The sequence below is a fragment of the Pleurodeles waltl genome, chromosome 9 (genome assembly GCF_031143425.1).
Source record: "Pleurodeles waltl isolate 20211129_DDA chromosome 9, aPleWal1.hap1.20221129, whole genome shotgun sequence".
Lineage (NCBI taxonomy): Eukaryota > Metazoa > Chordata > Amphibia > Caudata > Salamandridae > Pleurodeles > Pleurodeles waltl.
In genome coordinates this window covers 67,741,387-67,759,939 of record NC_090448.1, presented here as the reverse complement: position 1 = coordinate 67,759,939, position 18,553 = coordinate 67,741,387, and the positions used below count along the sequence as shown (strand labels likewise).

The window sequence follows — 18,553 nt, the reverse complement described above, 5'->3', positions numbered from 1 at the left end:
TGCCCCCTTTAACATGAGAACATTTTCTGTAGAATCCACCACGGCCCCCGTACTCTCTAAATCCCTCTATCTCAAAAAGAGGTCAAAGAAATGGAAGGAACCATTAAGCAGCAGAAAACCACTATCGAAAACAACGAAAACACAGTCAATTTTCTTGACTGATGGGTCCGAGCCACCAGGTAAGAGAGCCGAGGGAATTTAAGTGCATGTGAAAATCTCTTCCACAACTGGTAGAAACGGAAATGAAACATTGTTTTGAAATCCACTGGATCCCAAATATGAGGTGTGAAATGATCCCCCCATCCCACCAGAGTAACGCGAAAGCAATTACAAGAAAACAGGTTAATAAAAGAACGAAATAATATAAGTAGAATCGCAAGGACTACTACACCAAGACCCTTTAATTTCACTGGAAAGGCCCTTGAGTCGACTTCTGCGGGGTTTGTGAACCTTAATCATAGTTTAAGGACTGTTTGCTTCATAACATTTGAACCTATTATGCTAAGACTTTCGATTTTCTTCATAATGCCTTAATTTAACTATTTTATCAATACGAGTGGGTACTAAATGCATTTTTTTTTTTACAATAATACCTTGGACACATATCTTCATTGATTGCGATAGCAGTGTTGTATTGTGACTGGTGCAAGTAACCTTCACATCATCTCCACAGCCAAGAATGAAAAATCAACATTACCAAGCGTGGCTTTACCACTGCAGTCCTAGAACCCACAATCCTAGGACAGTACAGAGCAGATGTTACAAATTCAAAACCACTGGGTGCTCTGGACAACCAACAGGGCCCAGAAGTAAAGAGAACATAAACGAGTTGAATCCCAGTGCTAAATGTGCTTGGCCATAAGTGAAAACTGAAAGAAACTGGAGGCCTAAGAAGCACTGAATGTGACTGGGGTGGGCGGACAGAGCAAGTTATTAAGGCCAGACAAAAAGACAGTGTGGGACGATGCATACTTGTAAAGATAGAGTTGGCAAAGTTCCTCCCCCAACAATTTTAAGATGCATGCTTTCTCCACATTTAACTGAACATTGTGAAGATTGGTGACGATTTAAGCTGCAACAGGTAAAACTTAGAGACAAATTCAGAATATATTTGCCACTGTACATGAAATGCCTCAACATGGGCAATACATAACCGCCATCGCTGTAATACCCTTGGTACCAAGGTAATAATATGATGCTGCATTAATTAGCACTCAAATTTCGTTTTTAAAAGTATTTTACAAAGTCTATATTTTTTCTCAAAACATCAGCTCGTGAGTTCTGAACATACACACATACATATCATTTTGAATACACTATTGGAGAGGGGTATACATATATTAATTCAACCAGCAAAAGCTTCTAATTTAGCAGGATGGGGTGCACAAAGGTGAGCTACTTGCAGGCAAGTTTGAGCGCTACTACCAGAGCCTATGGAATTATGCGGCTGTGCGGCAGCAGCATCACATAATTATAGATTGTTCTGCCTTTGCCACATAATTCATTACATGCTATATAATCAGACGACTGTAACAAAAAAATGTTCTGCCTCAGACAGTTCAATAGCCCTAAAAACGCAGCAAATACTTCTGAGCAGGGAAGGCCCTCTGAAAATCTTCACTGGTTAGGGTTAGCTTTTTTTATTTCTTATAGCTAAAGGTGGGTGTCTAACTGGTAATAGTGAGGTGGCACCAATTCCCAGTGGAGTATTACTTTCATGAAATGTACTGCATTATACTGCATAATGTGCCTTTTTCATGCAGCATAATTGGGCCCTTCACTGTTACTTAATACCAGTGGCCCTGGCTACTAGTAACTCACGAGCTGGTCTTTGAAGAAGCCTCGGGTAGAAAATGGAGGTCTCCTCTCCAAAACACACAAGCATAAGTCGTGTCATGGCAAATGGGTGCTCCTTAATTAAGTGACATGCCAAGAAAATACCCTCAAGTCTGAAGGACACCGACAGGGTATGTGAAACCCGCTGCGCTGACAGCGCGATGGCACCTCCGGCACCCTGGCCGGTGTGGAGCCGGGGGTTTCCTGCGCGCCAGTATCTGCGTCAGCCTGGTAGCCTGCCTTGTGTCAGACCCTGCCCCTGCCCCTGCCATGGGGCCCCACTGTGGCCGGGCCGCGCCATCAGGAAATGTCCCAATTTCCCCGCCGTGCGCACGTGCGCCAAAGTGCAGGAGCGCGCGCGGCACATTCACCCCGGGTTACAAGAGTTCACTCCTTTTCTGCGTTGTCAGTCGAGCAGCCCAGAAAGGGCCTGAAACGCATCTGCTGGGGATGTAGCAACCTGACACCAGCGGCCCGGGCTTGCTTATTGTGCTAGAGGGTGGCACATGGGGTGTCCTGTGACCAAAGCACCCCTTCACATAGAAAGCTAATGAAAGTCAAGCCCTGCACAACAATGACATCATGGACAGCTTTCAGACACACGGCGCTGCTGACAGATAGCAGCTCCTAAAAAGAGTCTTTCAGGGCCACCTGCAGCTGACATGACCTCGCTGTGGAGCAGGGTGGCCAGTTCCGGAGGCTTCCTCTGAAGTACTGTGTCATGTCCAGCCCTGGAAGGCTTCCTCTGAAGTACTGTGTCATGTCCAGTTCCGGAGGCTTCCTCTGAAGTACTGTCTGTCCAGTTCCGGAGGTTTCCTCTGAAGTACTGTGTCATGTACAGTTCTGGAGTCTTCCTCTGAAGTACTGTGTCATGTACAGTTCTGGAGTCTTCCTCTGAAGTACTGTGTCATGTACAGTTCTGGAGGCTTCCTCTGGAGTACTGTCTCATGTACATTTCTGGAGTCCTCCTCTGAAGTACTGTGTCATGTCCAGTTCTGGAGTCCTCCTCTGAAGTACTGTGTCATGTCCAGTTCTGGAGTCCTCCTCTGAAGTACTGTGTCTGTCCAGCTCTGGAGGCTTCCTCTGAAGTACTGTGTCATGTCCAGTTCCGGAGGCTTCCTCTGAAGTACTGTCTCTGTCCAGTTCCGGAGGTTTCCTCTGAAGTACTGTGTCATGTACAGTTATGGAGTCTTCCTCTGAAGTACTGTGTCATGTACAGTTCTGGAGTCTTCCTCTGAAGTACTGTGTCATGTACAGTTCTGGAGGCTTCCTCTGGAGTACTGTCTCATGTACAGTTCTGGAGTCCTCCTCTGAAGTACTGTGTCATGTCCAGTTCTGGAGTCCTCCTCTGAAGTACTGTGTCTGTCCAGCTCTGGAGTCCTCCTCTGAAGTACTGTGTCTGTCCAGCTCTGGAGTCCTCCTCTGAAGTACACTGTGTCTGTCCAGCTCTGGAGTCCTCCTCTGAAGTACACTGTGTCTGTCCAGTTCCGGAGGCTTCCTCTGAAGTACACTGTGTCTGTCCAGCTCTGGAGGCTTCCTCTGAAGTACTGTGTCTGTCCAGCTCTGGAGGCTTCCTCTGAAGTACTGTGTCTGTCCAGCTCTGGAGTCCTCCTCTGAAGTTCTGTGTCTGTCCAGTTCCGGAGGCTTCCTCTGAAGTACACTGTGTCTGTCCAGCTCTGGAGGCTTCCTCTGAAGTACAGTGTCATGTACAGTTCCGGAGGCTTCCTCTGAAGTACTGTGTCTGTCCAGTTCCGGAGGCTTCCTCTGAAGTACTGTGTCTGTCCAGTTCTGGAGGCTTCCTCTGAAGTACAGTGTCATGTCCAGTTCCGGAGGCTTCCTCTGAAGTACAGTGTCATGTCCAGTTCCGGAGGCTTCCTCTGAAGTACTGTGTCTGTCCAGTTCTGGAGGCTTCCTCTGAAGTACTGTGTCTGTCCAGTTCTGGAGGCTTCCTCTGAAGTACAGTTCTGGAGGCTTCCTCTTAAGTACTGTGTCATATCCAGTTCTGGAGGCTTCCTCTGAAGTACTGTGTCTGTCCAGTTCTGGAGGCTTCCTCTGAAGTACAGTTCTGGAGGCTTCCTCTTAAGTACTGTGTCATGTACAGTTCTGGAGGCTTCCTCTGAAGTACTGTGTCTGTACAGCTCTGGACTCCTCCTCTGAAGTTCTGTGTCTGTCCAGTTCCGGAGGCTTCCTCTGAAGTACACTGTGTCTGTCCAGTTCCGGAGGCTTCCTCTGAAGTACAGTGTCATGTACAGTTCCGGAGGCTTCCTCTGAAGTACAGTGTCATGTACAGTTCCGGAGGCTTCCTCTGAAGTACAGTGTCTGTCCAGTTCTGGAGGCTTCCTCTGAAGTACAGTGTCATGTACAGTTCCGGAGGCTTCCTCTGAAGTACTGTGTCTGTCCAGTTCCGGAGGCTTCCTCTGAAGTACCGTGTCTGTCCAGTTCTGGAGGCTTCCTCTGAAGTACAGTTCTGGAGGTTTCCTCTTAAGTACTGTGTCATATCCAGTTCTGGAGGCTTCCTCTGAAGTACTGTGTCTGTCCAGTTCTGGAGGCTTCCTCTTAAGTACTGTGTCATGTACAGTTCGTTCTGGAGGCTTCCTCTGAAGTACTGTGTCTGTCCAGTTCTGGAGGCTTCCTCTGGAGTACTGTGTCTTGTCCATTTCTGGAGGCTTCATCTGGAGTATTATGTCATGCCCAATTCTGAAGGCTTCATCTTGAGTACGGAGTTGTGTCCAGTTCTGGAGGCTTCCATCAGAGTACCGTGTGATTTCCAGTTCTGGAGGTTTCCTCTACAGTACCGCGTCATGTCCAGTTCTGGAGGCTTCATCTGGAGTGTTGTGACCCATTATGTCGTGCACAACTGAAGAACTGTTACCAGTTCTCGCAGCCACGTCAGGTATTGTATCCAGTTCAGGAGATTTTTGCTGGAAATATTCAGTTCAGATCTAGAAGCCACATCCGCAATATTCCCAGTTCTGGCGACCATAGCTGGATCATTATATCCAGTTACAGAGGTCAAATCTGGGGGTGTTTGGTCTTCTAGAAAACTGATCTGGTATACTGTGTTCTGTTCTAGAAACCTCATTTGTAGGTATTGTTTCCAGTTTTGGACACCACAAATGGATATTAAGTCTGGTTTGGGATACCACTTCTGTAGCTTTGTGCCCATTTCTCAATGGTATGTTATTATGAAGGCTTTTCCTTCCCCTAAAGGCTTCATCCGAAGTATTGTTTCCAGCCGTGGTGGTCTCATCTTCAGATTTTTGTATTCTTCTGAAAGCTCACTACCAAGATGAGTCAGCAAGTAAACGCTCGCTGCTAACACGTGCTGTGATCTGCTAGTCAAGAGTGTGAATTCCGGTTCAAAGACCCAGTGTTCCATCCTTATGAGGCTGTAAACTGGGTGCCAATAAATTGAGTAGTTGAAACACCATTTATTTACAGCACAAACACACAAAACCTAAGACTAAGGACCGTTATATAAAAACAAGTTGTTCTACAGTTTTCATGGGCTCTGGAAGCCATTTCTCCAGAATAAAGTAGACCATACAGAGACTGGAGATGGATTAATAAAAGATGACTTGTTGAAACCACAATTCACACCAGAAAGCATCAAGAATCCAGATATGTTTACAATGGAGAAACTAGTGATGTTTATTACACTGTTTGCGCAAAAGAACACACCATTTTTGAGAGCAGAGACGCTGTACAGTTTCTCAGATAGAAGTGCACAGACCGTCACCACTCCTGAGGAATTTTAAGAAAGGGTTTTATGCCCACACAACATTACACAATGACAAACACTGTATATGAGGTATTTGTTAGTGGTAGCAGTACTTCTATAACTAGAGCCACAAACGAAGTTGGAAGAATCCCAGACTCAGTTGAGCCTATAACATACAGAATGTACTAGATCTATACAGTATATATTTATTTGGGGTACCCTGGACTATCATAAGAGTATCGGCTTAGTTTTTGAGTGGCTGTCTGTAGCTTGTCAGGTAATAAACTCAGGTATTGTGTAGAGAACTTTGAATGAAGCCAACAGAGTTTAATGCGCCATGAAATAGTATTTCTCTTTTATTGAAGCCATCCTCAATCATGAAAAATTGATGGGGAGCAAATAACAGATTCATCTTTGTCGGCAATGACAAATGGAAACGGGCAGTCTGAACCCGCCTTGTTTTATGGGCATTACGAGACCACAGAACTGAACAAGAAACCTAATGATTTTAAAAGTGGAACTGATGGAATTAAAGTCCTCCTTGCAATAAGAACACAGGTGTAACTTGACTTGGGGAGGAAGGACCTTCAGAAACTCAAACTACATCACTGATTAAATAAATGAGATCCAACTATTCTAGTACTGGTACTGGACATCCGTCAAAGAGGACACCTTGCAATACTGGTGGATACCAGTGATGCTCAGATATATGGGGATGTTCAACCAGCAACAGACATCTCCAAATATAAAGAAGAGATCTTTGGTGTGGAAATGACCTGTGTGGGATAATAAGAAAGAGGTGAGGGGGCTAAAAAAAAAAAAAAAATGAAGAGAACCAACTGATCAGATCACCACCCGTCCACAACTTCATGTTAGAAGGCAAGAGAATAGCAATGTCCTGGGGTCAGGCAAAGCTGAATATGGAAGAGATGCATAAGTGCCGGCGGACAGACACTTCCAGACAGGAAATGAGCTGTGTAGCTGCTACACTCAGTTTGAGTCTGGAAAAGCAGGCCAACTTTTAAAAACAAGTGAAAACACTTTCGTATACTGAAAAATTAAATATATATACCAATTCTAAATAAATAACTAGAGCACATGCACTGAGTTTATTACAAGTTCCAAAATGAAAGTTCAAGTGCAATTCATTTATCTAGAAATTAATTAAAAAATACTTTAGGACACCACAGGCCAAAGAAGCACTGATGTGGACTATGTTTTAGCCTGTGATAAGCAGCTGCTCCGGTTCTCCTGGTGGCACCTTAGAGACAGCTGCTATTGGCCGCAGCAAAGTGTGAATGCTTTGACTTTGTTAGTATTCAACGTTACCCTCTTTCTCAGATCGTATGGGATTCAGATCTTCGAAAATGACTACAGAGAGTTTATTCAGAAATGGGTTAAAATGAAGAACATCACAGAAAAAAAAAACCAGGAAATAAATGTGTAGGATAAAAACAGTGCACATTTAGTTTTAGAGGGTCCAGGTGGCGTGGGTTAGGGACGTCCGGCAGATGGCAACTAACTTGTACGGACTGTGAATTGCAACAAAGCATCTCAAATAAACTGACAGCATATACTTAACATATACCTCATCTAACATGTACTCTATCAGAGGGAGCCTCCAAGAAGGGGATAGCTGGTCATCGACCGGGGGTCGAGAAGCCTTAGGACCCTGGTGCACATGGACAATGGAAGGTGAGGAACACGCACTGCTGCTCGCCAGCTTCCTACCCCTTCCACAAACCAAGCAAATCTACCCTGTAGCCTTGAGGTTCCAGCAGAGAGGCGCCTAAGATGCTGACCGGGCACTTAGGAACACTAGGGTGAACAAACTCATCCAGGATTCATACTGGAACCAATCAAATCTGTAAATGTACTAACAGACCGACGAGAACCAGCCAGCTGTAGCAATAAGCAAAAAACAGTCCGCTTCCCAGCGCTGTGCGCTTTGCATACCAGGTCGGGCTGTGTATGCCAACTCTGCTCACACTGCCTCTCTGATCCAAAATGCAAAGCACAGTACGGGCTCCGTTATCCACACTAAACAGAGCAAACAGTGACATGGATGGCTGTTCCCATGCACGGCTGCCTCCCTCCCCTCGCAAGTGCAGCCGCCGCGCCGGTGTGAAATGACACAGCATCCTGCTCCGAGCCCGTGGGCATCGGATCTCCAGCTACCGGGCCCCTCACCTTGACGTCGCCGAAGACCCCGTCCTCCCAGAAGCAGCCGCCGCCGCAGCACCACAGCCACATCCCGGCATGGCTCAAGAGGCCCCACGCTCGCCCACCGTGCCAGCCGCTGCCAGGCTGCCTTCAGGCTGGGCGCCTCATCCGCCAGGGAGGGAGGGACGGAGGGCCTGGCCAACACAGGCTTCAGTGTGCTCGCACTCAGACCAGAGGACACACTGGCCCCTCTGATCGCAGGTCATGCGCTCCCCAGCATCACACGCATTAAAAGCAACCACAGCCCCTAATGTGGCTCTTGGCGCCCTCCTCCGGCGGGCAGCACGCCAACCAGAGAGCGCTGGCTTCGAGGACCCTGCCCCTTCCCGCACCGGGAGGTGCCCTGCTCAGACCACCATACCTGGAAGCCCCGCATGGCCTCTGTGCGCTCCTCGCCAGGCTGGTGCACGCAGGGCTGGGCAGCACCTTATATCACGACTACCCCGGCATGTCCAACACTCCCCGCTCCCTCACATCACTTCGCGACTGCTGGGATCACTGCTCCGGCGCAGGCTGACATCGCGAATGAGAGACCGGCGGGTCGGACACAAAGTGCGAGAGACGTCAGCGCCGCATCCGTGTGGGCAGAAGCACAAGCGCGGCCGTGGGACTTACAAAACGGGAAGAGGATTTCCCAATGCGAGGGCGCTAAGAGATGCGCCCAGAGACAACGCTCTGTACACACGTGTGATGGCACAGGTACACTTAGTACACCTGAAAGAGCTACTCGCTCACACCTATTTCACTCCAGGACTGCGGGCCCGCTCTGTGGTCGAAATGCCCCGACTCCATTCTTAGGGCAGTGATGGCCTCTGCCTGCTCGGGGGGGGGGGGGGGGGGGGGGGGGGGCTGTCTAGTTAGGGGCAGTCGCACTCGCCCTGCCCTGCCATAACGTGGACAGTTAGCTTATACAGGACAAAAACAGCATCAAGCCCATTTTTTTTTATTTCAGAAAATTCGAATCCGTTTTCAATCGTTTCTATCAAAAGTCCAAAGTTTGCTTTAAAAAAATCACCCTGGTCTTCAAAGGACGGGTAGTTCAGATAGCGCCACCTTTATGAGAGACCGTCTGCCACCCTGTGCCATCCGTCCACTGCCACCCTGTGTCACCTCTCCACTGCCACCCTGTGCCATCTCTCCACTGTCACTGTGCCCCACCAGCAGACCACCCTGGTGGGAAACTCTAAGCAGCGACAGTAGCCCAAGTGATTCTGAGCTTTGCAAGCCCTGTCCCAGGGCTCACAAAGCATCATTCATGTGAGAAGTGGTAGCTGCCATCTTGTAATATGCCACGTTGTGCCTTGGTAAAACTATTGGGGTCATTACCCTGGAACACAAGCACAAGAGGCAGTTTTTACCATAGTTCACCATTTTAATTGCTGCCCGTGTATGTTGAAGGCGGTCTTTATTTAAGGCAATATCTCTGGCTGCATTCTGACTGCTATTAATTGCAATAATTTGTTACGCTGTGTTTGGAACCACAAATCACTCCACCTGCTACCAAACCTGAATGGTTTTACCACAGATGCCAGTACCGATCTTGGTATCCAGAATCCCAAGGGACAGGCAGAGTGTCACCTCTGACAGCGCCACGTGATCGCTACAACCCACACGAAGTGGAGAACAGCCTTAAAACGAACAGAAGCCCAGGTTACCAAATCAGAGTCAGAAACAAAGAAAACACCAGATTTCATCACTTTAAAGTCAAATTAGCCTAGGATCCAAAACTCCTTTCCCCTGGAGCCCATCTCCATCCCAAAGCAAACGACGAACAACCTCTGCACACGCTCCCGGAGTTCAGTAAGCAAGCATGAAATACTAGAAGTAGTTACAAACAAGGGAGAGCTTCCTGCTCCCCCCCCTCCGACAGCAGCAGCCCCAGTAATGGTCAAATGTGTCATTGTAGTCTACCACTCACAAAGCAGACGGAATGCTCCCTGCCCATCAAAAGGATTGTTTACTTTTATAACTTTATGTAACACCCATTGCCCCACCTAGGCCTTCTCATCGTGCAGTAGCTGGCAGTTCACAACAGCAGCAGTCATGCTAACAGAGCGTGGGAAGAGGAATCTTTGATTGGAGAGATGTACCCTGGCTCCTTGTCTCAGCAACTCATTCCTCCTATGGTAATCTTAAGAAAGGATCCACAGATTCTACTAAACACTCAGACGCCACACAAGATACACTCCATGAGGTCGTTCCTCTGACTGAGCTGAACATTCATAAACTTAAAACAGCAACCCATGGTTGCCCCCCTAATTAAACTGTGTGAACTTTAATGAAGTTTGTGGAAAGCCTTAAAAATGTGTCTCTTCCAGCCACAATGAGCTTAAGACTTCTCTCCATTCCCGTCATTGTCTGTAATCAGTGGCAAGGTGCCTTTGGGTGGCAGACTCTTTAGAAAGGCCAAACACATGCATGTAGATAGGAAAACAGCTCCTCAAGACTGAACACGGGCACAACACCGTAATACAATGGCTGGCGCATTGCACTGTAACTAGACACTAGACCCAATAAACCCTGAAAACCATCAGACAGTCGCTAATCTAGTTCCTCCCAAAACAATGGAAAATGTAGCCGTAACCACAGCACTAATAGTCCACACTCGATAATCTGTTTTCAACTTGTGCCAGTCTTTTTGCGACCACAGCGCTGCAAGCTTCACCCTCATCTTACGTGAAGGATGCTGAAGTTGCTGCAGGTGTTCTTGCAGCCTTCAACTCTTTGGATTACAACATTATAATAAACATCTGTAAAGTAGAATGCAAATAGAAATCTATCTTTATCCAGATGGAGTCCTTTGCAAAAAACACACACACACACACACACCCCCTCCCCCCCCCCCACACACAAACCTCGTTACCATGCAGAGTTCCACAGAAAACTGTCCTCTTCTAGGTGGTCACACTGGGGCAGGTGATCTCCCCCTAAACTCCTGTCACACTACGCCATCAAATCCCGAATAATCTGAAAGTTGAAAGGCTCCCCCAGCAGTGAAAACTCAGGAAGCTATACTTCAAAAGTTACAAATAGCACATATTAAAAAGATAGTGACTAAATATCTTCAAAACGGAAGTATCCAAGATCCAGCCACTGTTTACCAAAGCCCCTTCAGATATACCATGACATCACCACACATTGACTCGTGGTCCATAAGTACAAAGTCCGTGGCTGGGGAGTGGACTACAGGTAGAGTCGAGAAACAAAACATTGCTTATGCCCTCCAAAGAAAATCTTGCTAATGTCAATCAAACATTCTCTGTGTTTTATTTTATTTATTTGGGACATTTGTAGAGAGTAATTACTAAAAGGTGTCCTGTCACTGAAAAACAGGAATTTTAAGTGACATGACATCAAGAAACATTGTTCATTAAACAGCCCAGTTTTTAACTGTACCCCGAACTTCAGGAATTTAACTTCTTCCACAGAGAGATTAAAACGCAGCACCTTCACGTGGTGTTGCAGATCATCAGCACAATCCTGTGCAAGTCTGTACACTTGGTCTTTTGGCTTTAAACCTAAAAGTACTGCACCGCCACTGGCTACTCAAATACTCAACCCTTGTGCACTAAACAAAACAAAAACTGTGCCAAGTATATGAGCTAAAAACTCTGGGGCACTTTACTTACTGAATCTGAACTGCGAAGCCGCCAGACATGGACATGGACTGCCCTTATAAAATTAAAATATGTGATAAAAACCATCATGGCGCCATAAATATCATAGGCGAGTGTCATCCAAATCATGCCTACACAGGTAATAGGATCGCTGTAGCTGCACCGACTTTGGCAAGTGGTAATGGTCACGTAAAGTTGTATATGTTTTTTTGATTAAAAAAAAAAGCTGGAAACTGTCACCTTTCTCTCACCATCACATTCCCCAAAAGGGATCAGGTTTGGAGAACTGTCACCATCAAGGTTCATTCACAGTGACATGGGCACCCCTCATGTCACCTATAGCAGGCTTCAGGTTCTGCGGCATACCTCTTCTGCATACCACCCATGACCACCACCTATGCCCCCCCCCCCCTCCACACCCCAAAGACGCAATTTAGCCATAGTGGGGCTGGATGCCTCTTTAAAAATATCAGCAATGGTGGATTAAGGCACCGTGACATAGGTATGCCTCGCACACCATATACAACAGTGTACAGACACAAAGGCAGGCATACCCCCCCCCCCCCCCAACCCCACTGCATCAATAGCACCAAGTGGCAAGTCACACCAATGCACTGCTCAGGTGCAATGGCTTACCTGTCCTCTTGTACCATACATGATGAGCTTCATGCACAGACATTCATTTAGCCAACCACAGCTAGAATCAGACACAGTAGCAGGAGCACTACCGCTGCTGCTAGCCCACCACAAAAAGTCTCCCAAACAACCTATTTCCAGAGAGGCACAAGCACTACCTACCATCCACTCACCCTACTTCCGTAGGAGAGTCCACCCTCAGGGACATCAACGGCAGCACTTGTAATGGATAAGATCAGGTACCACCTCTACAATTACTGTAATGTACACCCACACCATACCTCACTCGGATAAAACTCAGAAGCTCCTTTGATTATTCATGACTTGATTAGAAAAAGATCTCTAACACACTCACCATCTGGACACTTCCCTTCACAATCCATGCTTGTGTTCAAGTACAGCGTAATAGACTCACCACTAGACCCATCGCACCTTGAGAAGCGAGCCTAGGCCCAGTGGCAGAGAACCCTCATGCTATATTCATGGATTGGCTGAGGCACCGAGTTATAGATTCCCCATTCCCTTGTCCACGTTTGTCTTCACCAGTGATGTTGGCCTCGTCTACTGATGTTTGGAGAGGGGTTTGAGGATCGAGCAACTCATACCCTTTCAGTAGTGATTAGTGGACTCTAAAATGGTTCATCCAGCTACTTCAGCCTCACTAAAACAAGTACATTTGATAACTAGGTTCAGACATTACCAGATTCGTGATGAACTCCATGTAGAAACGGCGAAAGCTCTGGGTCAGTGGTCACTGGCATTGGAAGGTAACCTACTCCTGCTCCACTCAATTCTTACAGCCCGGCTAACGTCAATCACAGGATTTCTTCTTCTACATAGGCACTTGCGTCAAACGACACGTCACTTCCTTCTGTAACCACAAGGCCATTTTCTTCAGTCCAGGTCGCCCGGTGCTTAAATTATCTATCAAGATGTCTATTATATTGAACTGCACCACGCCTGCAGATGATTCTGGCATATAGCAATGTCGCCCAGCACAATGTTCTGCCACGTTCGTGGCCAATGTTCCTTGAGTGAGCCAGTGGCTGCTGTGTCAGTGAACATGAGAAAACAGTCTTCCACCTTTACACGGACATGCACTTTCTCTGTCCGCCTGGATCCGGCTGTGATGTCTGAAAAAGTTTGGTTTCAGCAAAAGCTAGCCTTGGATATGTGGATGGCTTGTTCTCCGAGGTGCCCCGATAGCTCAGTAAGCATGCCCAGCAGTAACTCCACAGAACACACCACCCAATAGCATGGCAATCGTGGAGACGCAGGGCAGCGTTAGATGGCAGCCTTTGTGCTGAGAAATCTTCATTATATATGATAGGCTGGTAGCTTGCTATAAAGACGAAGGAAGGAAACCTTGCCGCACTGGTACTCTCTGCCCTGGAAGTCCACTTCCTAATTGCATTTGTTGCGCAGGACTTGCAAAGACGGGTCACTTTTGTTCACCAGAAGATATTTTTAGGTGGAGCGCGCAGGCGCTCTGACTGTTGTAATCTTTGTGGGCTTTAAACCACGCCCACCGCACATCCATCCCTATCCCTTGTTCATGGGCTTGCCTTTCAAAAATCCTTTATCATTGGTGAATGCTTTACGTTTCTCCTTGGGGCACTTTTGTTACCGCCTTGGCTATCGACCATGTTACATGGATAATTGCACATTTGCTGATACGTTTGACTGTGAGCAACATTTTTTTCCTTTTGTGTTTCTCCTTTGCACTCACGCTCATGGCTGCGTGGAGCTTTGAATAGGCTTGACTATGTCAACTGTTTCACTTTTCATTTAATGTGGCAAGAAAAGTACAGTTAGGAATATACAGTAATAGCTCTAACTCGAGCAAAGGCAAGACCCACTGCATTGCAAATGCTTGTTTACTGTGCAAAGTCGCCTGAGTGTGACATAAAAAAAGAGAACAAGAAAAAGGGTTGGGATTTCAAAACACCAAGGAGCCCACGAGTCTTGCACGGCTCGTAATATTGGCAAGATTAGAGAATCATGTGAGAGCTCAACTAAAGAAGGCATTTAGTGGCATTATGTGGAATCAATTAACCATACAAATATGGCAGAGACCGAGAAGAGTTGTTTACAGAGGGCCATTCTGAATATCCCAAATAGCAGCGATGTAAAAAAAAAAAAAAAAACGCACACACAATCCAGTATATGAAGGGACTGGGATGTTGAGATTTCTAATCTTTTTTTAACACAATTAAAGGCGCAGACGTTACCCCTCCAATGAAACTGGCCAGGTCAGATTGCAAGCAGCCTTGGTTTTCAACAGAAAGACAGTATCCGAAGGCAATTTGTCCACTGCGCCCATTTTCATGTGCCAATGCGAGACAGAATCTTCGTGGGGTTTACTGTTCAAATTGGTCAGTGACAACAACCGCACCCTATTTTTGTCCTAGAACTTTTATTGACACTTCCGTCGAAAGACTTTTCCACACATCCCATAAACTTCTAGGTAAAGAACGTTTTTCTATTGTATTGCTTTACTGGAACTCTTGGGGTTTCACCTCCAGACCTCTGCTTCTAAGAGCAGCCTTTCTTTGTCTCTTATCATGAGATGGAAGGCGAATTGGTATAGTTTTATTGTTAACACAACTAAGATGTGTGAGTATAATCAAACAGCGGTGCTTCCTATTTCAATATTCTGTCCTGATGATGACCTGCCTGAATTAATTTCTTTGATTGGGGTTGAAACGTCAACATTGTATTAGAAATTGGGGATTGAATTTTGAAAAATTCAGCAGGCTCACAGTACCTATGGTTATAGGCGCTTATTTGAGACCTCATGTATTTAACCACAGTTTGGTTTTAGTTTTCATGTAAATAGTACTGCAACACTTATACTAACACATAATTCACTCACACTGCGCCATTACACAGGATCACCTCGGTTACTTTACTTTAAATTGTTGATTTTAAGTTTCTAATAAATGTGATATATTACTCACAAACTTAATTGGTACAGAAAGTTCTTTATGGTACAACCATTGTCGTGGAGGTTAATTCATATCCTTCCCCCAGAGGGACCAAAACACTGATATATCAGCAAGAAGGGCCATGAGGTATTTGGCTGTTGACTTCCCTCAAAGGGACCAAAACATTTCTTTTGTTACATTATTCACTTACTCGGGTCCCTGGGTTGCACCATTTTTTCAAAATAAATGCTGATATATCAGTTCCTTATCTATAGGTCTCGAGAGAAAAAAGAAGGCACAAAAAAGACCAGGTACTAGACTGTGATGCCATCACATGCACATACACTAGCTTTATGTCCTTATGCTTTCTGGGAGTGTGCAGATTCTGGACACTGAAGTGGTCACGGGTTAGCAACAATAGGCCAGCTTAGCCGTGAACATAAGGGTAGGGGGGACAGGCACTGGTCTCACTAGCATACGCAGCATGCTTTTCAGGATGGGAATGTGGCTGAACCCTCAAGATCATAGTCTGTTTTGAGAGCAATTAGCAAGCATGCGGATAGCATTGGTAATCAAGTCTCTAACCACTAGGATTCGGCTGCTGGGTTGAAGGTAGGTAAAATTAGGTGGGTATGCTTGTGGCAGCTGGATCGAGGGCTGGGGGGAGACAGGGCAGACAAGAGAGTTTGCCGAATCGAGGTCCATCAGGTGATGAAGTTGGTCAGCTAAATGATGAAACAAGTGAGGTCAGCGGCAGGCGTAGTTACAGGCTAGTTTGCAGACAGGTGAAATAATAAGATAACTTGGTGAGATGTGTAAAATGAAGACCAGCAGAGGTATGGTGTGTGCACGAGCGATGGTGTGAGGTGTGTATAAGAGGATGCAAGTGATGTGAGTGGGGCAATGTGTATACGTGTGTGTATATACGGAGTTGAGGTAGGGGATAAGGAATGACTTCTGGTAAGATGTGTATATGTGTGGGATAAAGTGTGTGGGGAAAGGGGCTGCATGAGGAGTGAAAGTAAGATGTTGATGGGTAAATATATGGAGGGGCGAGTGGGGATTTCAGAGTCTCTGGACGTTTTGCTTCAGAGTCCAGATGCCAAGATTTGGTAGCCTACAGCCACCTCACGGGTACTGTCTTACAGACGTGTGCATCTCTACTCCATACTACCTTTTGTATTTTGAAACAACACAATGAAGATATGCTACAAAATGGAGTTCAGAAGTTACTTAGCTAACATTTAAATGTCCCCAAGAGCGCCAATGGCTATGCTTTGGTAACCAACACCACTTGAAGCAGCATGAATGCTCACATGCAGTGTTTAATGAAAAAACATACAGCAAAGCAGGCACCTAACAGCTGACATGCACACAATGCTTGGCAGGAGCCTCAAGGAGTGCAAGGACCGTAAGTACTGTACATCCAAGAGAAGGGTTTGGCACTGGAGTGATGTGCGAGGATTATACTGGTATTTCAACCAGAAACACAGCCCTGATGAAATGTGTGGCCAGGCCTTGACGTCGAAAGCAGTGGAAACTGCACACCTTACGGAGCAGGCTTACTACAGCACTGTGCCCAGCAGGGCAAATCAGTAGCGTGCATCATGCATGGCTGGATCCAGGGGCTCCGTGGCAGCAGTGGAACGACACACCTTACGGAGCAGGATTGTAATGGGACTCACCTCAGGAAGGCAGGACTGGTGACACACATGGGTAAGTCCAGTGGTGCAAGCAGTGGAGGAGCACACTCCTTCCTGACCCGTCTCATTGAGGCACCGTGGAAAGGAGGGCAAAACCAATGGCATGCTGGAAACGGAGGAGAGGGCAGGGATGTTATGTTGCTATGGGCCAGCGCCCACAAAACCAAGTTGGAAGGCATGCACGGCTAAGTCCATGGGTAGCGATAATGGGACGAACACCTTAGTGAAACACTCAATCTAAATCAATACTCGCAATAATACAGTGCACTCTGGAAAAGAGCCAATGAGAAGGAATGGCTGAGACAAGATGCACCAACTGGGATCCAGCAGGAACCTCGCACGCAGAAACCTAGACTTCCCTGCAGGTGATGGGAAGGGGATGAATTCATGGTCCTGAGTGCAGTGTGTGCTCAGCAGGTTGTTTGCCATAAGGCCTATGCGGTTTCTCGGTGCCCCACGAATGACTATTCATTCTGGAACAAACTGGCCAGTGACCTGTAGAGGATCAGACAATGCAACAAGTGTGTCATACGAACAGAGCCGGCATGCAAGCGTTGTTGGAAAGTGTTAGGTTGACACAGACACCGAGGGACACATGACTTCCAAGCATGTAAATAATAATAGGAATGTCTGAAACGCAGAGTTGGGTAGTTGTTTGGTGGGCTCGGCGCCGTGCCACGAACTTTAAACCATTAAGCAATTACTGTGACACACGAAAGCCAGAGAGGAATGGTTGCCACCAAGCAGCCAGAGAGGAATGGTTGCCACCAAGAAGCCAGAGAGGAATGGTTGCCACCAAGAAGCAAGAGAGGAATGGTTGCCACCAAGAAGCAAGAGAGGAATGGTTGCCACCAAGAAGCCAGAGAGGAATGGTTGCCATCAAGAAGCCATTTGCAGGACGGTGTGGCTCCCAACATTGCATACACACCGTGGGGGGTGCACTGTGGGCCTAATGATGTCCTAACGTAGAAGAATGCTGATATCTTCACCGATCTGTGACTGCACAGGCACTCACTGTGCCTACGTGCAAGCGAATGAGCATCTTTAGGGATGCAGACTGTCATCAGTCTCTGAGTTTCCCAAGGCCCTGGAAGGGAGTCGGAAACCTTTTTTTCATGACAAAGCGTCAAAGAGACTGCATGTCACCACCTTTAGTCACACGTGCTGGGCTGTGATGTTACAGAGAAGAAAGGAAACCGATACTTCCCCTCTAAGGACACGCAGTTTACTTCTGACGGGCAGCATAATATGCATAGGACATTGGTTAGTAACCGGAGTCCGGACACCGGACTGAAACAAATCAATCTTCGATGGGTCAATTGGGGTTTTGGTGTAATCTCAATAGTCAGATGGGCATCCGATGTTGCATGTTACACCAGTGCCAGCTTCATATTCAGCTCCAAGTGTATCTAACGCCAAGATACAGATTTTTTTTTTGGCACGTTATTTTTTTTGCACCGGAACTCACTGCTGCTTGTCATCACATCTACATCATGCATATGTATTCACGCTTACTGAAGATACGTTTGTAAATTTTTTATTTAACTGGACCGTTGTAATTCCTCTACGTGTTCTTCATGCTGGTTATCAGTTTCTTAGGGCAAAGCAGCATTTCTTAGATGCTGCTATACCAGTCTTGCTTACAGCTTCAAAGTTGTTTTTTTCCGACAGTTGCAACATTTCTCTTGTAGCAGGGCATGGTCCAACGTGAGGAAACATCTCACGGCGATAAAGATTTCTCCATTGATTTGTGTTGGTTTTCCCTTTTATGGTCGTACCAGAAGCCAACCATCTGCAGGGTTTACGCAAATTCTGTGTACTGTTGAGTTCAATTTCTATGACGTGTGTCCTACCCTTGCATTTATTATTGACATGAACTGGAGCTCTATT

The 18,553-nt window shown here is 46.5% G+C and overlaps 1 protein-coding gene across 4 annotated transcripts in view; it reads right to left on the bottom strand.

The window, feature by feature from the left end:
- The window catches only part of TMCC1 (transmembrane and coiled-coil domain family 1), a 422,180-nt gene that overhangs the window by 47,938 nt on the left and 355,689 nt on the right, over nucleotides 1-18,553 (bottom strand). Inside the window, exon 1 of one of the 4 annotated variants that reach the window (XM_069206309.1) lies at nucleotides 7,748-8,043. The exons of the other annotated variants lie outside the window; for them this stretch is intronic. Within the exon in view, the coding sequence (XP_069062410.1) occupies nucleotides 7,748-7,810 (63 nt within the window). The 5' untranslated portion in view covers nucleotides 7,811-8,043. Of the gene's footprint in view, nucleotides 1-7,747; nucleotides 8,044-18,553 lie in introns of those variants that run through there. 4 annotated transcript variants of the gene reach the window in all.